The sequence below is a fragment of the Dermacentor silvarum genome, chromosome 2, assembly GCF_013339745.2.
Source record: "Dermacentor silvarum isolate Dsil-2018 chromosome 2, BIME_Dsil_1.4, whole genome shotgun sequence".
Classification (NCBI taxonomy): Eukaryota; Metazoa; Arthropoda; class Arachnida; order Ixodida; family Ixodidae; genus Dermacentor; species Dermacentor silvarum.
In genome coordinates, this window is record NC_051155.1 from 63,402,792 (window position 1) to 63,428,214 (window position 25,423).

The 25,423-nt window shown below is 46.1% G+C and overlaps 1 protein-coding gene and 8 non-coding genes across 9 annotated transcripts; 8 read left to right on the plus strand and 1 right to left on the minus strand.

Moving 5' to 3' along the window:
• Positions 1–1,131: 1,131 nt before the first annotated feature.
• LOC119440961 (uncharacterized) lies at positions 1,132–8,147 on the minus strand. Its single transcript, XM_049662743.1, has 3 exons — positions 8,066–8,147; positions 5,141–5,268; positions 1,132–1,378 (listed from the first exon to the last, which is right to left on the minus strand). The coding sequence occupies exons 1-3, from the start codon at positions 8,072–8,074 to the stop codon at positions 1,132–1,134; spliced, it is 384 nt and encodes a 127-aa protein (XP_049518700.1). The 5' UTR covers positions 8,075–8,147.
• Positions 8,148–10,196: 2,049 nt separating this feature from the next.
• Trnak-uuu (transfer RNA lysine (anticodon UUU)) lies at positions 10,197–10,266 on the plus strand. Its single transcript has one exon. It is a non-coding gene; the product is annotated as a tRNA-Lys (tRNA).
• A 5,099-nt stretch (positions 10,267–15,365) lies between these two features.
• Trnak-uuu (transfer RNA lysine (anticodon UUU)) lies at positions 15,366–15,438 on the plus strand. Its single transcript has one exon. It is a non-coding gene; the product is annotated as a tRNA-Lys (tRNA).
• A 152-nt stretch (positions 15,439–15,590) lies between these two features.
• On the plus strand, positions 15,591–15,663 carry Trnak-cuu (transfer RNA lysine (anticodon CUU)). The gene has a single exon. It is a non-coding gene; the product is annotated as a tRNA-Lys (tRNA).
• Positions 15,664–16,042: 379 nt separating this feature from the next.
• Positions 16,043–16,115, plus strand: Trnak-uuu (transfer RNA lysine (anticodon UUU)). Its single transcript has one exon. It is a non-coding gene; the product is annotated as a tRNA-Lys (tRNA).
• A 152-nt stretch (positions 16,116–16,267) lies between these two features.
• On the plus strand, positions 16,268–16,340 carry Trnak-cuu (transfer RNA lysine (anticodon CUU)). The gene has a single exon. It is a non-coding gene; the product is annotated as a tRNA-Lys (tRNA).
• Positions 16,341–16,492: 152 nt separating this feature from the next.
• Positions 16,493–16,565, plus strand: Trnak-cuu (transfer RNA lysine (anticodon CUU)). Its single transcript has one exon. It is a non-coding gene; the product is annotated as a tRNA-Lys (tRNA).
• Positions 16,566–16,939: 374 nt separating this feature from the next.
• On the plus strand, positions 16,940–17,012 carry Trnak-uuu (transfer RNA lysine (anticodon UUU)). Its single transcript has one exon. It is a non-coding gene; the product is annotated as a tRNA-Lys (tRNA).
• Positions 17,013–22,219: 5,207 nt separating this feature from the next.
• Positions 22,220–22,292, plus strand: Trnak-cuu (transfer RNA lysine (anticodon CUU)). The gene has a single exon. It is a non-coding gene; the product is annotated as a tRNA-Lys (tRNA).
• Positions 22,293–25,423: the final 3,131 nt, after the last annotated feature.

The window sequence follows — 25,423 nt, forward strand, 5'->3', positions numbered from 1 at the left end:
TCAAGGGTCCTTAAGCGGTGCAGGAAATGGTTGTCGTCAAGGGACGTTCGCCCGTGCGTCCAGGGTATTATATCTCTTATAGCGCTACTTCTTTATACAATACTTCACTGCAACTGAAAAAGGGACGTCAGGGCTCGGAAAGACACTGTTACTATCTAAAATTCAAGCCAAGTGTCCCATTGAAATTACACGCTTCATGGAATTGCGATTCAACGCTACGATCATGACACAAAATTTTTACCTTTTAAAGTAACCGCCAGGCAGCATTATGCTGGTTTTCGACAGTTTCTCACCTCCACGCAGACGGTCACGGTCACGTACAACGGCACCAGCAAGATCACGGTGACAAACACCACCACGACGGTGACCACCAGCAATGACGCGTACGCGACCTCTGCGCGCCGTCGCAGTAGCCAGGCGCGCAGTCAAAGGTGCCTTCCTTTGACTCTTCAAATTATGTTTTGTGCGAGAGTACCCGCTTAACTCATGAATGATGGTATCGACGCAAGCTTACCGGATGCTAGCTTTCCCGGGTCAAACGCTTCCCCCCCTCCCCCCCCCCCCCCCCCGTGATTATTCTCTAAACGAATGTGTCGACGTGGTTATCCTCTATGTAAAACGCAGTTCCACATTCGAAGCAGTGTTCACTTGTGCAGCTTCTTTTACCAATGCATTTTGTCTCATTGCCCGCCAAACCAGGGGTCTATCACAAAATTGCCCGTATGAACATAATGACAGGATAAATCACACCGTTCGCCTTCTAAAAGTAAGTTTTTTTTTCTAACACGAAACATACAAATGGTCTAACACAAGTTGGAAGGCAAAAATTTTGGAATAATGCACACAAGAGAAAAGGACAAAAAGCAAATAGTTCACACCGCTAGTGCTCAACCGTCCGCTGTAGGTATAGTTTTCGGAGCGTTCGTCAATGCCGTGAAGTGGTCTTTGTTTTGGGATCCTTCTGTGGCTCGCTGTCGTCGGGGACGAGGACCCCGTCGCGACCGCTGCTTCCGAGCGCCACGGCGTGGCGCTGCTGCGACTGCTCAGGCGGTGCTGCCGCCTGGCTACTGCGACGGCGCGCAGAGGTCGCGTACGCGTCGTTGCTGGTGGTCACCGTCGTGGTGGTGTTTGTCACCGTGATCTTGCTGGTGCCGTGTACGTGACCGTGACCGTCTGCGTGGAGGTGAGGTACGCCATCGGTCGCCCCTGCGCGTCCACGTAGATCCACTCGTCGCGGGATGGGTTGGCGAGTTCCTGCTTGGCCGCGCGACGTCTCAGTATTTCAAACTTGCGCCTCCGACGCGCCGCGATCTCGGCCGCCTTGGGGTCGGTCGCCACCGTCGGCTGGGAGGCGCTGGGTGATGGGGCGCTGGCCGAGCTAAGTGCGAGTTTGTGGGAGACAGAAAAGAGATTGAATATCAAAAGCAGAGACTGTATAATTCGCTTCCGGTGAATCTAAAACACCAATTAACGAGCTGAAAAACGCAAAAAAATGAAGATTGGCTGTAACGAAAGCTACAAAGAATTGTTGCGCGTTACCGTAAAGCATCGTCCGCGAGCGTGGAATATCATTATGCCAGGAGTATGTTGGCATGAACAAGCGTACCTACAATTAACCTTCTCATGCCAAAGAAAATTTTACCATCAGGATGACATTTGCAGGAAGGTCTTATTGCGAAGCGGACTCTTAGGAACCCCAAACCCCACTATTTGTTCTAAAGGCTCTGATGCATGCGCACAGCAGCATGCCAATGTGCGTGGACAAAGTTACCTTTTTTCAACTTGTATCCGGCAAAACTTATCTTGCTTAACTAAATACATTGATTACGGTAACTACATCGCAGTTTCTTGTAACGAGTGTCCATCTTGGATAAGTGCTCACTTAGGCGACATGAGAGCTGCACCTCACAGGCCTTTTGCATCGTCTTTGAAGATACAATGGCCTCGCGCGATGTAGTCTCTATTTTCTTAAAACTAAATTACTGGCAAGAATAAAATACATTAAAGCATTGGTGGCGCATGCATCAGGATGCAAGATAAAGCCGATTGTTATTTTTCCCCCTTGGTACTTTTGGTTTAGTTTTCAGAACAGGAAACGCTGACGTATATGGTGGTGGGAATGGCGATTCAGGAGGTTTCGTCCAATAAACCGCAAACACCGCTTCGTTGCAAGACAAATTCAGACTACTTGGGATTGTATTGCGTAAGGATTCTCTTCATCCGATTCTAATCTATTCTTGTCATCTGTCTCGGTTATAAAAAATATCGAATGGCGTCAACAACAAAATATTGAAAAGAATATCTTATTTGACCAAAGAAATAGACAACTGAAAACTCACTCCTGCGTAGCAAATCCTTTATTATGGTCTTGACTTCGGTTTCTCGCACTTAAATTTTAATTTATGAAGTAACAAACCCAAGCTAGTGAAAATTATACGTAGTATCTTGCGAGTTTAATTGGATAATTGTGCTTTGCAAACAAAAACTCGCGAATAATTTCGATAGAGTTTCCACGTGTTCTGGTTGAAGAAAATGAAAGTGGAATCTCTATACTATGATAGACACTTCTATATCCTGTCCTGCGCCGTAAATGTCTCTTTAAACTTGTGGCGTGTTACGTCTCTTGCGCCTTGCATCATATTCAACCGCAGTTATAGAGAGTGTCTTGTATGACGCGCAACGAGTTCATGTCGTACGACTGCAGTGTAACAACCCGCGCTCCTCTCAGCCCTTAAAAATCTAGGAGAAAAACGTTTACCACCAGACAGCTCGGTCGTCCGTCTGGGCCAATAAGCCTTTTGGTGAATGTGCACGAATTTTTCTTTATAGCAATAATTTTCTGCCTGCTACAACTACGCGTTGGGAGAGTGAAGTAGCGGCAATGTTTGTGCGTGCTTTCTTGGAAAAAATGCATTAAGTGATTCCTCGCGTAAAACTAGCGACGTTTTCGTCAGACACCGCTTCGCAAGGGAATACCGTTCGAAGGAAAAGAATTTCACTCGTTACAATCTCTCACCGTCGTGTCGTGAAGAAAATACAGACAACGGACTTCTAAGTGGCCTACTTAGGCTACCTTGATTGTCTGCTGTAATCAAGGTATTTCCATCTGCGCCTCAGCAATAACATAGCGCTCCGACATGTCTACTACCAAGAGCTTGCACCATGAGAGCACTTTCATAGCGAGTGCAGGAAAAGCGTGTGAACGCGTTATAGCTGAAATGGAAAAGCGAGGTGCCGGGTACACGTGATGTAGTGCCAAACTGAGGACAATTGGGCTGTATACAATCAGCGGCGAAATTTAATTGACGTAATATATGCTTATATCTATAGGCACCTGTGGTTAGCACAGTGCATACATTTAGGAAAAAGAAACTGGCGGCAATAACCGGTATCCCTGCACGCGCATGTCACCGTTGGGCGAGCACAACCCAGTTCCTCGCCCAAATTTCAACAGGGTGGTTCTAAATGAGACGTCATTTGCGAGAAATTGCGTTTTTCTTGCAATTTCAACATCTCGGTCTACGTAGTGGCGCTGGTTCCTTTTGTCCAGTACTGCTGCCGAGTTCTGTAGCGATGAATTTGCATGTTTATTTCGCTTCAAGTTGCACAGCTAATCACCAGTGTCTGATGTTTGATGCTTTGGTTACCAGGAACAGCACAATTACTCCTCAGACTTCACGACGGCAAATAAGGTGATACCTACACATGTTTCGTCGATTACTAGGCATGTAAAACGCAGAACTTACGTTTTTTTTTTTTTGAAACCTCAGCTATCATGATAACACCTTATTGTAAGGCACGCGTGCCAAATGTATTTTTTGTTCGAAATGTTTGTCAGCCAGCAAATTTTCCGCTAAGCTTATTTATAAGGATACAGTTCTAAAAAGTACACTAATCTCGCGTCTCCAGCGATAAAATCTTGTGACTAAGAATGATAAATCAGCGCTAAACATTCGCAGGTATCTATGCATCCTTTGTGGACTAGCGTTATAAACAAATTCAGAGGACATATTTCGTTAGTACTTAATTTTCCATAGTTAAGGAGGTCTCGAGTGGAAGCATCGTGGGAACGATAGAAAAGACAACACCAAGCCAGGAAAGCAAGACGGAACACGTCGCGTATTCTCTCGGTCGTTGTTTTTCTTGCGCTGACTCCCAGATTGCAACCATACACGCTTGCCCAGCGAACCATTCCTACGATTAGAGGGGGCGGTAAATGCACAATAAAGTCCTTGCTTGCTTGTTCCTCCCGGAATCCATAACTTCGCTTACATCTATAAACAATGCTGAACTTGTGATGGCAAGAAAAGTAAACTTCACTAAATCAGCCATTCCTGAATTACCCCTCAAAGAAACGCACAGGCAGCATAAAGACTATAATGTCTGATTGAGGAGTTTAGGTAACTACTTTCAAAGAGGTCAAAATTGCTGAAATGTCAGCTAGAAACGCACACATAATTGATGAAGGTAATTCGACACTGCCAAGCTGCGCGCTGCTCCGTCTGTGACTACAAGCAAATGCGCAGTGCACGGATGTGCTTGAATACAAAACTTCGTATGCGTAATACTGATCGGCGAGGGTGTTTTGAATGGTATCATGCTGCTCAATAGAAAGCTCCCAAGACGGGCAGTGTCATCATACCTTTTTTTATGGCTTTGCAGATGTCGCTAGGGTGACACACGGGAGAGATTGAACATAACGGGAGACGTATTAGCGCCATAACTATACCAGAATGCTGGGAGACGTATTCGAGAGCAGTAAGGCTGGTGGTAACATACTGTGTTGCTTCGGTTATTGAGAGTTTTTCTTGCACAACAAGATAACATAAGAAATTTAATTAATATGATTATATCATTCCTGACAGGCTGACACCATAAAATGGTCGGAACAGTTGGTCACTGCGATAAAAGTACTGCGTACTTTGACGGAACAAGGCGTTACACGATGTCGCTATCACCGTTGCAGCTCCAATCTATACGTCTACCGCCTTAGGTCGCCACTAGCACATCTCTATTATGCGGAATACTGAAAAGATCACTGTAGCACCGGAGGCTCACTCAGTGGTTGTATAGGTTGCAACTCTGTAGTGACGAATGCCAGAAAAAATGTCGTAATATCGAAAATAAAGGCACGTCTTACTCGTCGACGTCTTGTTTTGGAGGTTCCCTCCGGCGGTACACAGAAAGAGCGAGGACCACGCACAACAGGCACGCCGTCACGGCAAAGGCGAGCACGAGCCTTCGCAGGCTGTCGTCTTCCTCCTGGTACTTTAAATAAAGAACAATGTATTGGCATTCTACGGCACAGATCAATGCAAGAACTTGATAGAGGCGTTACTGAAATGCTTTGGCTCACAGTTACCCTTTTATGGCCACCGTTACAATCGCTGCACTTACATGTCAGCAATAAGAGTTCTGGCTGTACTCATACGGCGCCTGATGGGGACGGTGAAGTTACTTCTAGGCAGGTAACAATACGGTAATAGGTCCGTGTTTTTATCACAGCGTTACTAATCGGCAGCTACCAGTAACACGACTGCCCGGTGTCACTTCTGCTGTCTATCGGGTAGCCCACAGCGAGCGGAGGCAGTAACTAATAATAGCTGTATTGCGCTAACGCTACGCAAAAACGTTCTGGTATGGAGTTTGAGTCATGCTTTATTACCATACGGATAGGGCAGATGTTTTTGTAAATGTACTATCGTGATATCCATGGGCAAAAAATTAATGTTTTGGGTCGACCGTGACACGGTGTCGATGCTCTCACTCTTGTTAATAGAATTTTTTCTTCCTTATGACAAGTTGGCAAAACAAATTATACGACGGGGGCATAATGCTTAAAAAAATGCAGTTCCTTTGTTGGTGTGTGCTTAAAAACCGCTATTCTAGTACCCGCCAATAAATAAGAAAATTCAATGTTCGCGCGGCTTCTTTAATTATGCTTTTGTCTTAACAGATGCTTCAATATTGTATTCGCACCACACTAGAAATTCGCGCGCTGGACGAACAGTTGCATCTGCGCGCTTTTCACTGATGGCTTTCATTTGCGCTAAATATTAAATGCGAAGCATTTCGTAACGAACATTTGCTACTTTGACAGTATCTATCTATCTATCTATCTATCTATCTATCTATCTATCTATCTATCTATCTATCTATCTATCTATCTATCTATCTATCTATCTATCTATCTATCTATCTGTCTATCTATCTATCTATCTATCTATCTATCTATCTATCTATCTATCTATCTATCTATCTATGTATCCAGCCACATACGTCTTTGTGCTCTCATAGTCGTTTCGTTAACTGGCTATGTACTTGACCTACTAAGAAAAGAGTATATGACGAACATATATGATATGTTATGACATGCGTGTCATCGGAAATAGTTTGAAGCGCAAATACACAGACACAAAAGAGCACACGAGACACAGACGAGCGCAAACTACCAACAAGGTTTATTGACCACCACACGTGTTTATACTATGTTCCCATTACCGCTGCACATGCGCGGTAATGGGAACATTAGCGAACATTACCTTTTGTGTCTGTGTATTTGCGCTTCAAACTATTTCCGATGTACAACCAACAGGCCCAAATCGCTACAATGCGTGTCATCTAGGTCCTGAAACAGCCGCCTACGTCTTGGTGTTCTCATGCATGGTTTCGTTAATGTGGTAGGTACCAAAATTGGCATAGTATGACAGGAGTGTATGAGGAACAAAAGTGATAGGTCATGACATAAATGTCATAACAAGCGTGTCATGTAGGTCATGACAATGACCCAGCGAAAAGGATTAACACTCAAAAGCCACTTAAATGAATTCTGACGTAGGTACTAAGTAATGGAAACACTAAATAATGATAGTAGAAGTCATAGTCATGATCATGACTGAGCAAAATGGCAATGACTCAGCGATAAAGATTAACGCTCAAAAACCACTGAAATGGGTTCGGACGTGGCTACTAAGTGAAGGAAACACTAAAGAATGGTGGTAGAAGGGATTTTCATGAGCATGACTCAGCAAAAATGAGAATGACTCAGCGAAAAAAGATTAACACTCAAAAGCCACTGACATGGGTTCTGACGTGGGTACAAAGTGAAGGAAGCACTAAAGGATGATGGTATAAATCATAGTCATGAGCATGACTCAGCATAAATGACAATGACTCAGCGAAAAAGAATAACTCTCAAAAGCCACTGAAATGGGTTACGTGGGTACTAAGTGAAGGAAACACGAAAGGATGGTGGTAGAAATCGTTGTCATGAGCATGACTCAGCAAAAATGGCAATGACTCAGCGAAAAAAGATTAATACTCAAAAACCACTGCTATACGTTCGGATGTGCACCAAGTGAAGGAAACAGTAAAGGATTGTGATAGAAGTCAGTCATGACCATGACTAAGCAAAAATGAGAATGACTCAGCGAAAACAAATTACCACTCAAAAACCAATGGAATGGGTTCGGATGTGGTACTAAGTGAAGGAAATGGCTAAAGGTTGATGGTCGAAGTCATAATCATGAGCATAACTAAGGCGTACGCCTGAATGTCGCTTAGGTGTAGCTAAAGGGACTCCTGAGGACTCATGACAAGGATGTCATGACATGCGTGCCATGTAAGTCATAAAAGCCGCCTACGTATTGGTGCTCTCATGGTCATTTCGTTAACTTGGTAGGCTCCCCGCACACTGCTTCGCATAATATCGATTCTCACAGGGCGTGGGATCTGCCGGTTTTTTACTTAAATATGGATATACTACACTTTCTAATCTCTCCTAATGCTGGTTGCAAGCTTAAGACAGCAACGCAATTGCCTACCACATTTACGCCTCCAGAAGAAACTATATCAGTTGGAGCTGTTATGACGGGTCATAACAGCTCCAACATGTCATAGCAGCCCCATAAAGACGCCTTGCTTTCTGCGTATGGCCTCCTGAAGAGCACTGAGTACATAGGGCCATTGTGCAATGTAAGCAGCACGCATACACTCGAATAAATTCTCTAACCACTACATATGAAGGTACGATTCTTATAAAAATACACCAACAACGGCAACTTACCTTGGCCATTGCGAACAGCGTCTTCTTTGTCTTTTCTCTACGTCCCAATCAATGACACTTATTAACTATGGTAGAGCGGCTACGAAGCCGATGATAAAAGAAAAGGAAATATGAAAGAAACGTACACAATAAAACTGACTTTAAAGTAAGAATAAAAAAAGTCAATAAATAATGTTACATAGCTATGGGTAATTAGTAAGACACTCAAAAAATGTTTCCAGCGCAACACCTGCAAATGCTCTCCTCGCGCACGTCACTTACCCATAGCCTCCTTGCATAATTTCATGAGAACTGGCCGACCCGCGTGCCAAGCCAGCGCACAAGCGTGCGCGCACGCGGCCGGCCAGCTCGTCCTTCGCAATAAAAGCCGTCTACTTGGTCTGATCGCGCTATGTATGCAGTTTGCGTCCAATAAACCATTTTATAATAGTGCCGAAGCTTTTCAGCCCTGCCTAAAGTTCCGTATGCCACGCCACCTTTTATTATTAATAGTAAGGGCAATGTCGAGGTAGTAATTCAAAGAAGCTCCCCGAAGAAAATTAAAATTTCGCCCTTTATGCCGTGCTGAAATTGCGAAATTGACGCTGACCAGTTTTGCAGTCACGTCTGTTCTGAAGTAGTCATAAGTCCAGCAGAGTGTTGAGAATATCTGTCCCCCAATTACTGCTTAATAAATGACAGCACATTTGCGTGACCTTTCAGAATTACCGCCCATGTTTCGGCGGAGCTTTTTATTTCGAGTAGTTGTACTATGAACTTAGGTTGGCCGAAACTAAACGACGCACTTTAAATGTATCCGTATATGAATCCCTGCGCTTAATAACTTTTCAAGCAGTGGAGAAATAAATTTTATAGAAAGCCTATACTTGAACCGCACACGTACATTTAATTGCACATGCTGACTTGCATGCAGTTCGCTCTACTCTCACTTAATTTTATCTCGATGTACTTTATAGTCATCCGAGGGCATGGGGCTAAATTCTGTGCCACTGTTTAAGCACACTTCTAATGCTCCGGCGCACTTAAATTAGTGAGTTATTGCAACGGTCATAAATAACCCACACACTTTGAACTTTGCTAACACACCTCCCATAACCTTCCTGTTATTTTAGCAAAGTCTAAATGAATTGTCTCGCTTAGTCTACAGAGGATGCCGGGGACATGTGACCGGAACCTGTTATAAGGGAACAACATATGTATAAACAAAGGTTTCAAAATTAGTTATTAAGCTTCAAATTTAGTAGGAAAGCCTAAAGCTACGCCGTACATTACACCTAATATGCCGTGAACATTCGCCAAATGTAAGTTCGGTGAGACGTAGTCTCTTGGAACACAGGAAACAGCGAAAAGCCGTCCTATAACGCTTTAGAGGATTTGCTGCCTCACTTTTTTTACAAGAGCCGTAAACATACCAACATCATCTAATTGCACATACTGAATAACCATATCGGTCTCTCTATATTCAATAAAGTTGCCTTTGGAAGAAAGACGCAAGCAGGCGAAGTAGCGAGCGCTCGGCCAGGTGGATGCAAGACAAGATCATGCTAAACCATAACCACAAAAAGTGTACCTTAAAGAGGGCATTATGATCGTCCAAGATGTCTACCGGTCGCTTATCGGTACACCCGAATGGCCATCTATATTTCATCACTTGCTAGCACGAGATCCTTACTAACCTAACCACACATTATGAAGTACTAGTCTCGGTTTTATAACACCGTAATCAAGTGTATGTATGTCTAATTACAAGCCGTGAATTCTTGTCTATTTTACCTGGAGAAATCCGGAAATAAAAAGAAAATAAGAAAGCTTGGCCACCCGAGTCGGTAGAGCATGATTTAATTATGCTCATTGTATTGCACAGTGTCTGGAGATGTCGCATGGCCGTCCGAAATGCAGACGTTGACGCCAGAGCAGCTCGCCAATACTTCAAAGAAAGTATTCACAGATATGTAGAAGAACAAAAAGCACGAAAACCTGTGCCACACTGGTTGCCTTTTGTAGATTTGCGTTTGAATATAAAATTTATTTAGAATTACTTTCTCCAAGACAGGAGAATCCTTTTAGCATTTGACTATTTTATGTATTTTAGTATTTCATTTCTTGTAACTGGCAATAAAGAAAAAAAAAAGCCCGGCTAGCTCAGTCGGTAGAGCAGATTTTTAATCTCAGGGTCGTGGGTTCGAGCCCCACGTTCGGCGGATGCTTTTGCTACTTCATAATTGTTTTGCACTGATAAGGGCTGCATTTGTTGAAGCCATTCTTTTGTATTTTAGATCCGCGAAAAAAAAATGTTTTACTGTTGCGCCGCTAACCTGATCATGTAAATCTGTGTAGGAGCGAACGAAGGCAGAGCCAGGCTAGCTCAGGATTCTGCTTCCGGCAGCCGAGCTGAGCGGACGCAGGATGGCAGGCCCTTCAGGGGTGGCTACAGCGGCACGTTTCGGCCGCGGTAACAGGTCTTTTGACGTTGAAAACGATTACGAAGTTGTACTGCCAAACCTGCCGACAGGACGAGTTGTTTTGAATACTGTTTTTTTACATGCGGACGTCCGTTCCCGGCCATATCGAGTGGAAGACTTTCGCGACACACTGGCCCGCCTGACGCTGCTCCCCGAGGTTGTTGCCTTGGGGGCGTATCGTATGAGCCATGTGTGGGCGGTGACGTTCAAGAATATGGATGCAGTGAAAAGGATCCTGGCCCTCGGAGACATCAAGGTCAAAAACTGCCACTGCCTCGTCATCGACCCGGCAAACCAAGACGTGCGGATGAAGGTACATTGGCTGCTTCACAATGTACTTGACGAAGTTTTGCGGCGTGCGTTTGCAGCGTACGGGCAAGTGACTGAAATCAGCAGAGAGCGTTGGCGGGTACATGGCGTGACCGACAAAGGCTCGACGACCCGTCTGGTGACCCTCAGGTTGAAGGTGGGCCTTAAAATTGAGGACCTGCCTCATCAAGTGAACGTAAGCGGCGAGCAAGCCCTTGTTGTGCCGGGAAGAGCGCCCATTTGTCTACGCTGCCGAGGAAAGTGGCACATTCGTCGTGACTGCCGTGTGAAGCGTTGCGGGGGCTGCCGGAGGTTCGGTCATGAGGAGCACGACTGCACGCTCTCCTATGCCAGCGTCACCGGGCCCGTGGGTGGTGATTACTCGTCCGAGCTACTCATGGACGAGCGTGACGCTGAAGACGCAGCAAGTTCGGGCGACGGAGCGCTAGCGACGACAGACCTGGCCAAAGTAAGTGGGCCGAACGCGACAACGGGGCAACAGCCCGCTGACCAGCCGTTGGAGCCACAACCAGAGATTGCAACAGCCTCAGGGAGGCCAGAATCATCTGAACCTCCCAGCAAGGAGCCGGACGCTACCGCCGGACAGGACAATATGGACCAGAGCGAGAGCGCAGCCAGCGGCCTGGCCGGCAAGCGCCCTTGGGATGAAGGTAGAGACGAGACAAGTACTCCCGATAGCGGCGGTGGTGAGGAACCACCGACGAAGGCAGCAGGGAATAGGCGTCCATCTTTCAAACCGCGACCGACAATTCCGGCCGGCCCGCGGGCAGAATCCAAGCCGCCTGTGCAGTCTACACCACCTGGGTAGGTGAGACTGTTGTGATTTCCCGGAAGGACATTAATGCGTAAGAGGCAAATGTTAGTGTTGTATGTTAGCCGCGATGAAAAACACGAGAATGGCTGAGACACCCACATTCACCGATTTAAGTCGTGCGATTTACGTGTTTTCTGGCGAGCATTTGCGTAAGGTAGAAACCGTATGATAGCCCTGGTCATAACGACAACATGCCCTATAAATTAGAAACAGCCTTACGCGTAGCAACGCTTAACATTTCGAGGGCTGGGGTCTAGGAGGCGGCAGTATCAGTTGCGCCGCTTGTTTCTCGAGAATGACGTTGATATTGCCGCCGTGCAGGAAACGAAAGTTGAGTCCCAAGAGCAGACAGACCGCATGGTTTCGCCTTTCCGCGACCGCTACAATGTATGTGTCAGCCATTCTTATGGTACATCCGGTGGTTGCTTACTTCTTTTGAAGAATTCAATTGGTATTGCTGTAGAGTGTTTAAATAATGATACTTTAGGGCGATTAATTGTGTGCGACTTCTCTTTTTCTGGCGCGAGTTGGCGGGTTGTTTGTGTTTATGCACCAAATAGAGAGCAAGAGCGCAAAACGTTTTTCGAAAACCTTGAAGTGCACCTTTCGTGTCATAGGACAATTATTTTTCTTGGAGATTTCAACTGTGTTTGCACTCCCGAAGATAGGGCAAGCAAAGTGCCGGTGCGCGATTGTAGTGCCTTGTTTTTGAATGCAATAGTTCACGAGCGAGAGTTGGATGACGTAGGATGTGTGCTGTCTCAGAGTACTCAGTACACACATTACCAGCATAACAGTCAGGCGAGGCTTGACAGAGCCTACGTGTCAACAGCATTACTTCCCTTGTGCCGAGACTATAGTGTTATGCATGTATCTTTCAGCGACCATAGCCTAGTTATGTTTACCATCAATAAAAAAGAAAAGCAGAGATTCAATTGGGACATATGGAAGTTGAACGACAAGCTACTTGATGACGACACGTTTGTAGAGAATGTTAACACTGAATTAGACAAATTACTCAAGTGTAGCACGGGAAGTTTAATTTATACATGGGAGTGTTTTAAAGAAAAGGTAAAAATTGACGCGATCGAAAGGGCATCTTGTATAAGACATAGCCAAAGGAAAGAAGAAAAGCAGTTGCAGTGTCAGTTAGATTTTTTACTCTGTCAAGAATGCGTGCCACCGGTCATGCGTAGTAAAGAAATTAAAGACGTTAAACGAAAGTTGGAGACTAGACGTAGAGAGATATAAGGGAGCTGTGGTGTGCGCACGCGCCGAGAGGCTTTGGTGTGGCGAGATGCCCACGAAACGTACACTGGCAGACGAAAGGAGCTACGCAACTAAAAACGAAATCAAGGCGATAGAATATCAAAACGTCGTCACAAGCGATAAATCGATGATTGAACATGCGTTTGTGGATCATTATCGCGAATTGTTAGGAAGCATGAAAGAGGGCAGTGGCACATTCAGGGATGAATTCTTAACACTTATGCCACAACTCGGTGACGATCTAAAAGCAAATTTAGAGTCACCTCTCACTGTCAAAGAAATTGAAACATCGATTGAAGAAATGACACCTGGAAAAACACCTGGTCCAGATGGCCTAAGCGCAGCATTCTATAAGAAACATAAAACCACTGTGGCAGAAGCCTTATGCGCTGTTCTACATGAGGCTTACGAAAAGAAAGAGTTACCAGCATCCTTCAGAAGGTCGCACATTGTGTTGATTCCGAAAACTGACGATCCCACAAAACAACTGTTTGTTGCATCATATCGACCGATAACCTTAGCGAATGTTGATTACAAACTTTTCATGGGTGTGTTGGCCAGGCGACTTCAAACTGTTATTAAAGAAATAGTAGGACCCCATCAAACCTGCGGCATCAAAGGAAGATCTATAACGACGAATATTCACATTGCAAGGAATATTTTGGAATGCTGCGAGGATTTTGAGAGTAGGGTAGTGATGCTACAAATAGATCTCGAGAAGGCATTTGACCGCGTGACTCACGAGATACTTCTGTGCGTTCTCGACTATGTAAAAGTGGGATCTGTGGTTTTGGAGGGGGTACGAATGGCGTACACAGGATGCACTACGAGGATTGTAGTCAATAAGCAACTCAGCGAAAGCATTCCAGTCTCATCAAGTGTCAAACAAGGATGTCCCGCGTCAGCATTACTCTTCGCTATCTATTTAGAACCACTTTGTCAAAAAATGCTTCAGAATGAACGAGTTCGTGGTTTCCGCTTGATGGCCGCGGAAGTCAAAGTGCTTGGTTACGCAGATGATATCGCGGTATTTTGTAATGATCAAGAAAGTGTCACAGTGGCAATAAGTGATGTCAAGGCATTCTGCGAGTGTACCGGTAGTAGAATTAATTGGAATAAATGTCTAGGTATGTGGCATGGAAACTGGCGAAGAATGCCCTCATTGTACGAAAACGTCACTTGGACGGTAACACCTCACAAGTACTTAGGCGTACCGCTCCAACACTACCGGGACACAACAGAATATTGGAACGATGAAACAGAGCACCTACGCGTTAAGACGCAAAAATGGGGAGGTCGAGATTTTTCCATGTTTACGCGCGCAATTGTTAACGGTGTGTAACACATTTCTTGTTTCGCGAGTGTGGTATGTTCTTCAAGTGTTATCTATGACACGTAATGCTGTTCAAAAGCTACACACAGTGATGGCAGTATTTGTGTGGGCTTCTACATGGGAAAGAACGAGTCGCACAAATTTGTTCCGCTCTGTGCGCAGTGGGGGACTTGGCCTGGTCCATCTGTTCTTGCGGCAGATCGTGGCTGGGTTTATTTTTTTGCGCGATCAAGGCGATTGCTTCTTGAGAACAGTGTTACATGTGCGGTTGTCAAATTATTTGCCAGAATTTATTGTTTCAACGGTCCATGTCGAACAAAGACGACCAAGGGGTTATATGCGCGAGATCGTTGGGCTTTCGAAATCCTAAAAGTACGCTTTTCGATGGAATATCTCTCCGGAGTTACACGAAAGAAATTGTACAGGGATCTTATAGAAGCCATGTTGCCATTGCCTGTTTACCGATCACTGTACCCAAGAGGTCCCGGAGACGATGTTTTAGGCAGAGTCAAAAAGATGCCTGTGCGACCATCAGTCAAAACTTTTTCAAGCTACACAGTGGCACACTCCCTACCAAACCTTGGCTGCGAGAAAAAGGCATATTTGTTGCCTGGTCTGTAGACTGCATCATCTGCAAAAAGCCGGAGACAGTTGAACACATATTTCTGGATTGCAGTGATGCAGTCTTTCTCTGGGACATCTTTCAGAGGACCTTGAAGAAAGACTTGCCCGTAACACCGTACGGCATCCGTTTTCTGCCTGTCAAAAACGTAGGGGGTGTGCCCTACGATATGTTCATGGCACACGTACTCCACAGCGTGTGGAGGACGCGGATGGCCGTGCGCAACGAAGACCTGAATCCTCGATCGGCACGGGAGAATTTCATCGAAAGTGTAGAATACTTGAGAGAAGTGTACAAAGTTCAAAATGAGAAGCCGGAGTGGTACCCCCTTTTGGGGGAACTGTCTTTGATGAAGCGATTGCGTTTTTAACCCCTCACGTGCTGAAAGTTATGTGACAGCACTTTTATATGTGACAATGCACTGTACATGATTGTTTTATATGCCAAGTAGGCAATAAAGAAAAAAAGAAGCCCGGCTAGCTCAGTCGGTAGAGCATGAGACTTTTAATCTCAGGGTCGTGGGTTCGAGCCCCACGTTGGGCGGATGCTTTTGCTACTTCATAATTGTTTTGCACTGATAAGGGCTGCATTTGTTGAAGCCATTCTTTTGTATTTTATATCCGCGAAAAAAAATGTTTTGCTGTTGCGCCGCTAACGTGGTCATGTAAATCTGTGTAGGAGCGAACGAAGGCAGACCCCGGCTAGCTCAGTCGGTAGAGCATGAGACTCTTAATCTCAGGGTCGTGGGTTCGAGCCCCACGTTGGGCGGATGGTTTTGCTACTTCATAATTGTTTTGCACTGATAAGGGCTGCATTTGTTGAAGCCATTCTTTTGTATTTTATATCCGCGAAAAAAAAAATGTTTTACTGTTGCGCCGCTAACGTGGTCATGTAAATCTGTGTAGGAGCGAACGAAGGCATACGCCGGCTTGCTCAGTCGGTAGAGCATGAGACTCTTAATCTCAAGGTCGTGAGTTCGAGCCCCACGTTGGGCGGATGCTTTTGCTACTTCATAATTGTTTTGCACTGATAAGGGTGGCATTTGTTAAAGCAATTCTTTTGTATTTTAGATACGCGAAAAAAAATGTTTTACGATTGCGCCGCTAACGTGGTCATGTAAATCTGTGTAGGAGCGAACGAAGGCAGAGCCCGGCTAGCTCAGTCGGTAGAGCATGAGACTTTTAATCTCAGGGTCGTGGGTTCGAGCCCCACGTTGGGCGGATGCTTTTGCTACTTCATAATTGTTTTGCACTGATAAGGGTGGCATTTGTTGAAGCAATTCTTTCGTATTTTAGATCTGCGAAAAAAAATGTTTTACTGTTGCGCCGCTAACGTGGTCATGTAAATCTGTGTAGGAGCGAACGAAGGCAGAGCCCGGCTAGCTCAGTCGGTAGAGCATGAGACTCTTAATCTCAGGGTCGTGGGTTCGAGCCCCACGTTGGGCGGATGCTTTTGCTACTTCATAATTGTTTTGCACTGATAAGGGTGGCATTTGTTGAAGCAATTCTTTTGTATTTTAGATCCGCGAAAAAAAATGTTTTACTGTTGCGCCGCTAACGTGGTCATGTAAATCTGTGTAGGAGCGAACGAAGGCAGAGCCCGGCTAGCTCAGTCGGTAGAGCATGAGACTCTTAATCTCAGGGTCGTGGGTTCGAGCCCCACGTTGGGCGGATGCTTTTGCTACTTCATAATTGTTTTGCACTGATAAGGGTGGCATTTGTTGAAGCAATTCTTTTGTATTTTAGATCCGCGAAAAAATGTTTTACTGTTGCGCCGCTAACGTGGTCATGTAAATCTGTGTAGGAGCGAACGAAGGCAGAGCCCTGCTAGCGCAGTCGGTAGAGCATGAGACTCTTAATCTCAGGGTCGTGATTTCGAGCCCCACGTTGGGCGGATGCTTTTGCTACTCCATAATTGTTTTGCACTGATAAGGGTGGCATTTGTTGAAGCAATTCTTTTGTATTTTAGATACGCGAAAAAAATGTTTTACGATTGCGCCGCTAACGTGGTCATGTAAATCTGTGTAAGAGCGAACGAAGGCAGAGCCCGGCTAGCTCAGTCGGTAGAGCATGAGACTTTTAATCTCAGGGTCGTGGGTTCAAGCCCCACGTTGGGCGGATGCTTTTGCTACTTCATAATTGTTTTGCACTGATAAGAGCTGCATTTGTTGAAGCCATTCTTTTGTATTTTAGATGCGCGAAAAAAATGTTTTACTGTTGCGCCGCTAACGTGGTCATGTAAATCTGTGTAGGAGCGAACGAAGGCAGAGCCCGGCTAGCTCAGTGGGGATTCCACTTCCGGCCGCGAAAGCCTACGGACGTGTCTATCATGAGCTCCGTTGGAGCGGATGTAGCGGCCCAGTTAAGCCGCGGTACCAGGAATGAAGTGTCGCAGGATTATGCAGTCATTTTGCCACCCCCTGCCAACTTGGTATGTTGTCCAAGATACTGTTTTTCTACATGCTGATATAAAAGGAAGACCGTACCGTGCAGAAGATTTCCGTGAACCACTGTTTCAACGTGTCCCGCCCACCGAAGTTCTTGCGCTTGGCGCCTATCAAATGAACCATGTGTGGGCGGTTACCTGCAAGACCGCTGAAGGCGCGAAGAAGTTTTTGGGTGATCCGGAATTGACGGTGAAGGGCCGGCGATGCATCGTAATTGATTCAAGCCACCGGGACGTCCGTCTGAAGCTTCACTGGTTGCTCTACCACGTACGCGAAGAAGATGTGCGAAACGCGCTGAGCCCCTACGGAACGGTCATGGAACTAGGACTGGATAAATGGCGAATTGACGGCTACAGCCAGCAGAGCACCATGACACGTACAGTTGTGGTGCGACTGAAGGCCGACGTAACGTTGGACGATTTACCACATCAGCTTCGTGTTGGAGGCGAGCTCGCCCTTGTCGTGGTGCCCGGAAGAGCACCAAGGTGTTTGCGCTGCCAGCAAATTGGCCACATCAGAAAGGATTGCCGCGTCCCGCGATGCAACGTCTGCAAACGCTTTGGCCATACCGTAGAAAACTGCTCGAGGACGTATGCTGCCGCTGCCATGACCACGGTGAGCACGAAGAAATCCGAGCTCACCATGGACGAAGCCGAAGCAGAAGAATGTGTGAATCCAGCAGCAATTTCAGGGGCAGAAGAGACAAGCACCCAAGAAAATGAGCCACCGAAAACTGAGGAAAGTTTGAAAATCACTGCACATGTGCAAATTCCAATTCAAGCGAAGACGAAGAGTACGGACTCCAATGTCACCGAGGATGCCACCAATAAAACAAGTGCAAACACTGAGGCAGCGGAAGTTCACCAAAAGCCTCCCGAAGAGGATTTCATGGATTGCCGTGAAGCAGAAGAAAATAGTGCGGTGGTAAAGAGACCACGAGACGACGGCGGTGAAGAGTCAAAGGACGCCAGCAGCAGTGAACCTCCGGCGAAAGCGGCAACTAGTCGCCGGCCGCGGCCCACTGCAAAGCCAAACGTCAAGGAGGGGGAGAAGAGGGCGGCTCAGCCGCCCACTTGACAACACAGCTAACGCACTACGTGTGTACCCGAAAATCGGGGCACACCTTGTTTTTGGTGAGCGCATCCTTTTTTAACAAAAAAAAATGGCTATTAGACTTGAGAGCAGTTCGTTTCGCCACTCTAAATGTGCGCGGGTTAGCTGCTAGAAGACGTCAGTACCAATTAAGCAGACTGTTTGCAGAACACGATTTAGATGTGATTGCCGTGCAAGAAACGAAAGTAGAGAGGCAGGAGGAAACTGATCGAATGGTTCTGCCTTTTCGCACCACGTATAATATTTGTGTATCACATTCCAATGGCTTGTCGGGAGGGTGTGCCATTTTCGTAAAAAAATCTATTGGTGCTGTGGAGACAAATATAAGAAGCAGTGATAGCGGACGATTCGTAGTATTTGATTTCTCGCTGCTGAATTTTGAATGGTGCGTGATTTGCTTGTATGCCCCGAACCGCGAGAACGAAAGGAAAGCTTTCTTTGAAGAAATTAGTGGTTTTCTTGATTGTAGTAGACATGTGATATTTATGGGTGACTTTAACTGTGTGTGCGCAATGGGGGACCGCTCCAAGCATGTAAATATCCGCGATCAAAGCGCGTTGATTTTGAGTGAACTGATTGCAGAGAATGGACTAGAAGATGTGGCCCTCTGCATGTCTAATGGCAGGGCCCAGTTCACACATTTTCAGGGTCAAAGTCACGCGCGTTTAGATAGAGCCTACATTCCACTTGACCTTGTGATGTGCTGTGATGAATACTTGGTTACACCAGTGTCGTTTAGCGACCACTGTTTGGTGAGATTCACGCTTGGAAAGAAGGAAAAAACGACAAAGTTCAACTGGAACCTTTGGAAGTTAAATCATAGCATTCTGAAAGATGAAACGTTTACTAAAAAAGTAACAGAAGCGTTAACGATGATGTATGAAGATGAAAAAGATGACTGGGAAGAACGATGGGAAACTTTCAAACAAAATGTTAAACTAAGTGCTATAGAACGAACGACGAAGCTTAATTTTGAGAAGAAACAAGGCGAGAAGAATTTGCAGTTGCAACTGCAAGCACTTTTAGAGGAAGAGAATGCGAAACCGGGCACGTTCACCGAGGAAATCAAAAATACAAAAAACAAGCTCGAATTTTTAGATAAAGAGAAATACAGAGGTGCTATTATTAGGTCAAGAACAGAAAAGCTTTGGATGGGCGAGACACCAACAAAACGGGCACTAGGTGATGAAAAGCAATATGCAGAAAGAAAAGAAGTTAAGGAAATAGTGTACAATGGCACATTGACGAAAGAAAAAAGTCAGATAAGGGAAGCATTTGTTGAACACTATCGCGAATTGCTTGGAAAGCGTTTGTCGATGGCGAGTGGATTTAGTGGCGAATTCCTTTCTTTCGTGCCCAAGTTTGACGATGAAACGAAAAAAAGGTTGGAGGCTCCTATCAGCGTACAGGAGATTAAAAAAAGCTATTGATGACTTAAGCACTGGAAAGACGCCTGGTCCAGATGGAATAGAAGCAGAATTCTATAAAATGTTTAAAGAAGAGATCGCACGCGCGCTGTTCGAAGTTATCGAAGATGGTTATAAAAAGAAAAGACTACCACGCTCGTTCACTGAGGCGCACACTGTTTTAATCCCCAAAACAGATGATAGCACCAAACTCCAGTCTGTGACGTCGTATCGGCCCATTAGCCTATTGAACACGGATTACAAAATTTTCATGAAGGTGTTGGCCAGGAGACTGCAGAATGTCATTCAAGACATTGTAGGACCGCACCAGACATGTGGCATAAGAGGTCGTAGCATTACGACAAATATACACATAGTAAGAAGTGTCTTAGAGATTTGCGATGACTTTGGAGACCGAATCGCAATGATGCAATTAGATCTACGGAAAGCTTTTGACCGTGTTTCCCATGAAGTGTTGTTCAGTGTGTTGGAACATGTGCAAGTAGGAAGTGTGCTTCTTGATCGATTAACGATGGCATACTCGCGATGCGTAACACGCCTGGTAGTTAACAGGGTGCTCAGTGAAGAAATTGAGATACTCAGTTCTATCAGACAAGGATGTCCGGCATCAGCCTTACTTTTTGCCATGTACCTAGAACCCTTGTGTTTATCAATTATTCATAATTCAAATGTGCATGGATTTAGATTACAGAACACCGAAGTAAAGATTCTAGCATATGCCGATGACGTGGCTGTACTCTGTCAAGATAGGCAGAGCATATGTGAAGTTGTCCACACGGTCAAACAATTTTGTTCCATGACAGGTAGTATGATTAATTGGAACAAAACAACTGCATTTTGGTATGGTAATTGGGATAAGAGACCTGATGTATACGTAAATGTAAGATGGGAAACCCGCCCGCTAAAGTACCTTGGGGTACCACTTCAGGTCTATCGTGACAACAACGACTACTGGAAAGACGAAGCAGAAACAACCCGACAAAAAACAAACGCCTGGGGAGGGCGTGAACTCTCTATTTTTGCACGGGCGTCTGTATGCAACCTATTTTTGATATCCAAAATATGGTATGTGTGCCAAGTCATTTGTATGTCACGCGTGAATGTGCAGAAATTTCACAGGATTTTTGCTGTGTTTGTATGGAAATCGACGTGGGAGCGAACAAGTCGCTCAAATTTGTTCCTATCGGCCCGAAACGGAGGCTTGGGTTTGTGTCACTTGTTTATTAGGCAACTTGTGTCTCGCTTTATTTTTCTTCGCGACCAAAGAAACGAATTTTTGCAAAGTGTATTAAAATTAAGACTGTGCTCCCACGTTCCAGAATTTGTTGTGTCGTCGAATAACATGTATCAATATGTGTCAGGGTATCTGCGTGAAGTTGTACAATCTTTTAATTTTCTCAAAGTACGTTTTTCACTAGAGTACTTGTCCTCTGTAAAACGGAAAAGACTTTACAAAGACCTCATTGAATGCTTGTTACCAACGCCGCGATACAGATCTTTATTCAATGTCGGACCCGGACAGGACGTATTAAGAAGAGTTATAAGGATGAACGTAAAATCGGGAGCAAAAACTTTCTTCTTTAAACTTCACTCTGGGACGCTCCCAGTAAAGCAGTGGTTAGCCGATAAAGGCCTCTACGTCCCATGGACGACGAATTGTCTATTGTGTAAGAAGCCCGAAACTGTGGAACACGTGTTTATTTACTGCTGGGACGCCGTCTTCCATTGGGACATCCTTCAGCGCACATTGAAAAAAGACCTACCCATCACAAGTTACGGAATTAGTTTTCTGTGCGTGGACAATGAATACGGAGTCCCATACGACATGTTTATGTTAATAGGACTACACAGCATATGGCAGACGAGAAAGGCGGTCCGTAATGCAGACCCTCACACACGTCCTGTCAGGGAAAACTTCATCGCGAACATGGATTATATGCGCGAATTGTACAAGGCGCAACCAGAGCCTCCTGCCTGGTTGCCTCTGTTGGATGAACTGTGTAACTTGAAGAAATTTTAATGTGAACACACCGGACCAAGGCTCGGTCCACGTGTTCATTTTACCTTTCATGTTTCTGTGTTCCTATGCCCTGTGAAGAGAAAACAGGTAATAAAAAAAAAGCTCAGTCGGTAGAGCATGAGACTCTTAATCTCAGGGTCGTGGGTTCGAGCTCCACGTTGGGCGGATGCTTTTGCTACTTCATAATTGTTTTGCACTGATAAGGGTGGCATTTATTGAAGCAATTCTTTTGTATTTTAGATCCGCGAAAAAAAAATGTTTTACTGTTGCGCCGCTAACGTGGTCATGTACATCTGTGTAGAAGCGAACGAAGGCAGAGCCCGGCTAGCTCAGTCGGTAGAGCATGAGACTCTTAATCTCAGGGTCGTGGGTTCGAGCCCCACGTTGGGCGGATGCTTTTGCTACTTCATAATTGTTTTGCACTGATAAGGGTGGCATTTATTGAAGCAATTCTTTTGTATTTTAGATCCGCGAAAAAAAAATGTTTTACTGTTGCGCCGCTAACGTGGTCATGTACATCTGTGTAGGAGCGAACGAAGGCAGAGCCCGGCTAGCTCATCATTCTGCTTCCGGCCACCGAGCGTGACGGTTCGTAGGATCATGGCCTCTTCAAGGGCAGCGACAGCGGTCACTTTTGGCCGCGGTAACAGGACCAACGACGATGACAACGAATATCCGTTTATTCTGCCTCAACTGCCCCAAGGACGAGTGGCGATTAATACCGTGTTTTTGCACGGTGATGTGCGTGCCAGACCTTACAAGGTCGAGGATTTCAGGGACGCACTGCTGCCGACAGGCTTGCTGCCGGATGTGCTATGCATAGGGGCGTACCAGATTAACCACGTCTGGGCGGTGACCCTCAAGGATGCGACCGCCACAAAACGACTGGTGGCCCACAAGGAGCTCCAGGTGAAGGGACGACGGTGCGTCATCGTCGACCCACAGGACCAGCAGGTGAAGCTTAGGCTTCACTGGCTTCTGTACGGCGTGGCCGACGAGGACATCCGGACGGCGTTCGCGGCTTTCGGCAAGGTGGAGGAGGTAAGCCGGGAGAGGTGGCGCGTCCAAGGCATTGGCGCTGAGCCGTGCTCCCTCAAGGGCTGCAGAAGATAGCGTCAACCTTTCCCTTTCCCTCAAGAACCACTTATCATCATCATCATCAAGGCATGGGGGACAAGACGTCAACCACCAGGACCGTGCTGCTGAAGCTGGAGAGCGGCGTTAAAGTGGAGGACCTTCCACATCAGGTCCGCGTCAGCGGAGAGTTGGCCTTGGTAGTTGTTCCCGGCCGGCCCATGCAGTGCTTGCGTTGCCAGGGCATGGGACACGTCCGCCGTGAATGTAAAGTCCCCCGCTGTTCACGGTGCAGACGTTTCGGCCACGTGGACGCTGACTGCGTGAAATCCTACGCCGCCGTGACGGGCCCTGCTGCGACTGACGTTGCGGCGGAGCACGTCATGGACGTGGTGGAGGCGGAGGACGCTGCGAAAGGAGCCGGAGACCCGGTACCACTACCGACAGACAGTGCTGCGTTGGACGTAAATGCAGACGTCAAGGTGGCTAAGGCCGCTGCGAAGCCGAGTACGTCGGCACAAGTCGAGAATGCAGAGGAGCAGGTGATGGGGGGCGTTAGTGAAGACGCACCCTTTGACGACACGGCGGCAATGGAACAAGACGAGGGAATCAACGAAGGCGACCGGACTACGACTCCCGCTCCAGTCAAGCGACCCCACGACGAGACAAAGGACCGAGAGGAGGGTGCAACGAGTTCCAGCGAGGGGCCGCCGACAAAGACGCCTCTTGGGAGGCGATTAGGCTTCAAGCCAAAGCCCAACATCCCGCCGGAGAGAACGCCTGGCGACAAAGCGCCTCCCACGAACAACGCCGGCAAGCCGGAAGGTCCCGGAGGCGGCTAGCCGAGGGCTAGTCGTGAAAGGTAAGCACCATGCTCCTGGGCCTACCTCATTCTTTAGTACAGCATGGCACCTGAACCGTCTCTCAGTATTGCCACACTAAACGTGCGAGGCTTGGCGGTTAGCTGTAGGCAAAGTCAAGTCCTACGGTTGGTCACTGACCACGACATAGACGTTCTACCTGTCCAGGAGACCAAGGTAGACGGGGAGGAGGAGACCGGGAGCATGGTGCGGCGTTTCACGTCTAGATATTATGCGGTCGTGAGCAACGCGGTAGGGACGTCCGCTGGATGTGTCCTGTTGGTTAAGAAGTTACGAGAACTGGTTGTTCAAAGTGTGTTTTCATGTCAGTCAGGAAGGATTGTTATGTGCGATTTTGTTCATTGTGAAGTTGAATTCCGAGTCATATGCATATATGCGCCGAATGGTGTAGAAGAACGTGCATTATTTTTTCCCAATCTTTTTCAATATATTAGCAGTGAAAAGTGCATGCTTTTGTTGGGGGATTTCAACTGTGTTTTGAGTGCTCGGGATAGATCGAATAATGCTGGTATTCGCGATAAAAGCAGTCATATATTGTCTAGGCTGATTAGTGAAAGTGAACTAGACGAGGTATGTGAGTGTCTGGAGGGGGAGAGGGAAGTGATGTATACGCGATTTCAAGGCAGTAGCCATGCGCGGTTAGACCGCTTGTACATGTCACAGGGCATGATTCCAAAGTGCCACAGTTATTCTGTTGCACCTGTGTCGTTCTCCGATCACTGCTTGGTGACGTGTACCATAGGAATGAAGAAGAAGAGTCAATCTTTCAACTGGGACCAATGGAAAATGAATGCCATACTACTAAAAGACGCGCCATTTGTAGACGCAATTCATGAGGCCGTTATGGAATTAAGCGATGAATGTATTGTAACAATAGCAGAGAAATGGGAATGGTTCCAACAGAAGGTAAACATGAAAGCAATAGAAAGATCGAGCTGCTTAAAGTGTGAGAGGGAAATGAAAGAACGACACTTACGAAAGATACTTAATCAGCTGACAGCGCTGGAGTGCGAAGAGCCAGGGGCGTATAAGGAAGATATGCGAACCATTAAAGAACAAATTGAACAGTTGCACAAAGCACGCTATCAAGGTGCGATTGTGCGCGCAAGAGCAAACGCATTAGTAGCGGGGGAGACGCCCACCAAAAGGGCATTTGGACTTGAAAAAGCTCATGGTCGACGTAATGATGTCGATAAGATCTCGTGGAACGGCACGCTTGTCGACGATAATAAGATCATAGGTTGAGGGTTTTTAGACTATTACCAGTCACTGTTTGCATATCAAGAAGCCAATGTAGATGAGTTCAAAGAGGTTTTTCTCAGTCGCATGCCGCGATTGAGTGACGACACGAAGGACCTATTAGAAGGGAATATCAGAGAGCATGAAGTCGAAAAAGCAATAAATGATTTAAACAATGGCAAATCACCCGGACCTGACGGTCTCAGCGCATGTTTTTATAAAGCCTTCTAGAAAGAACTGTCGCCCCTGCTAACAGACCTGTTTAACGCTGCGTATGTGAACAAAGCTTTGCCGCCTTCTTTTGGTAAAGCGCATACCATCTTGATAC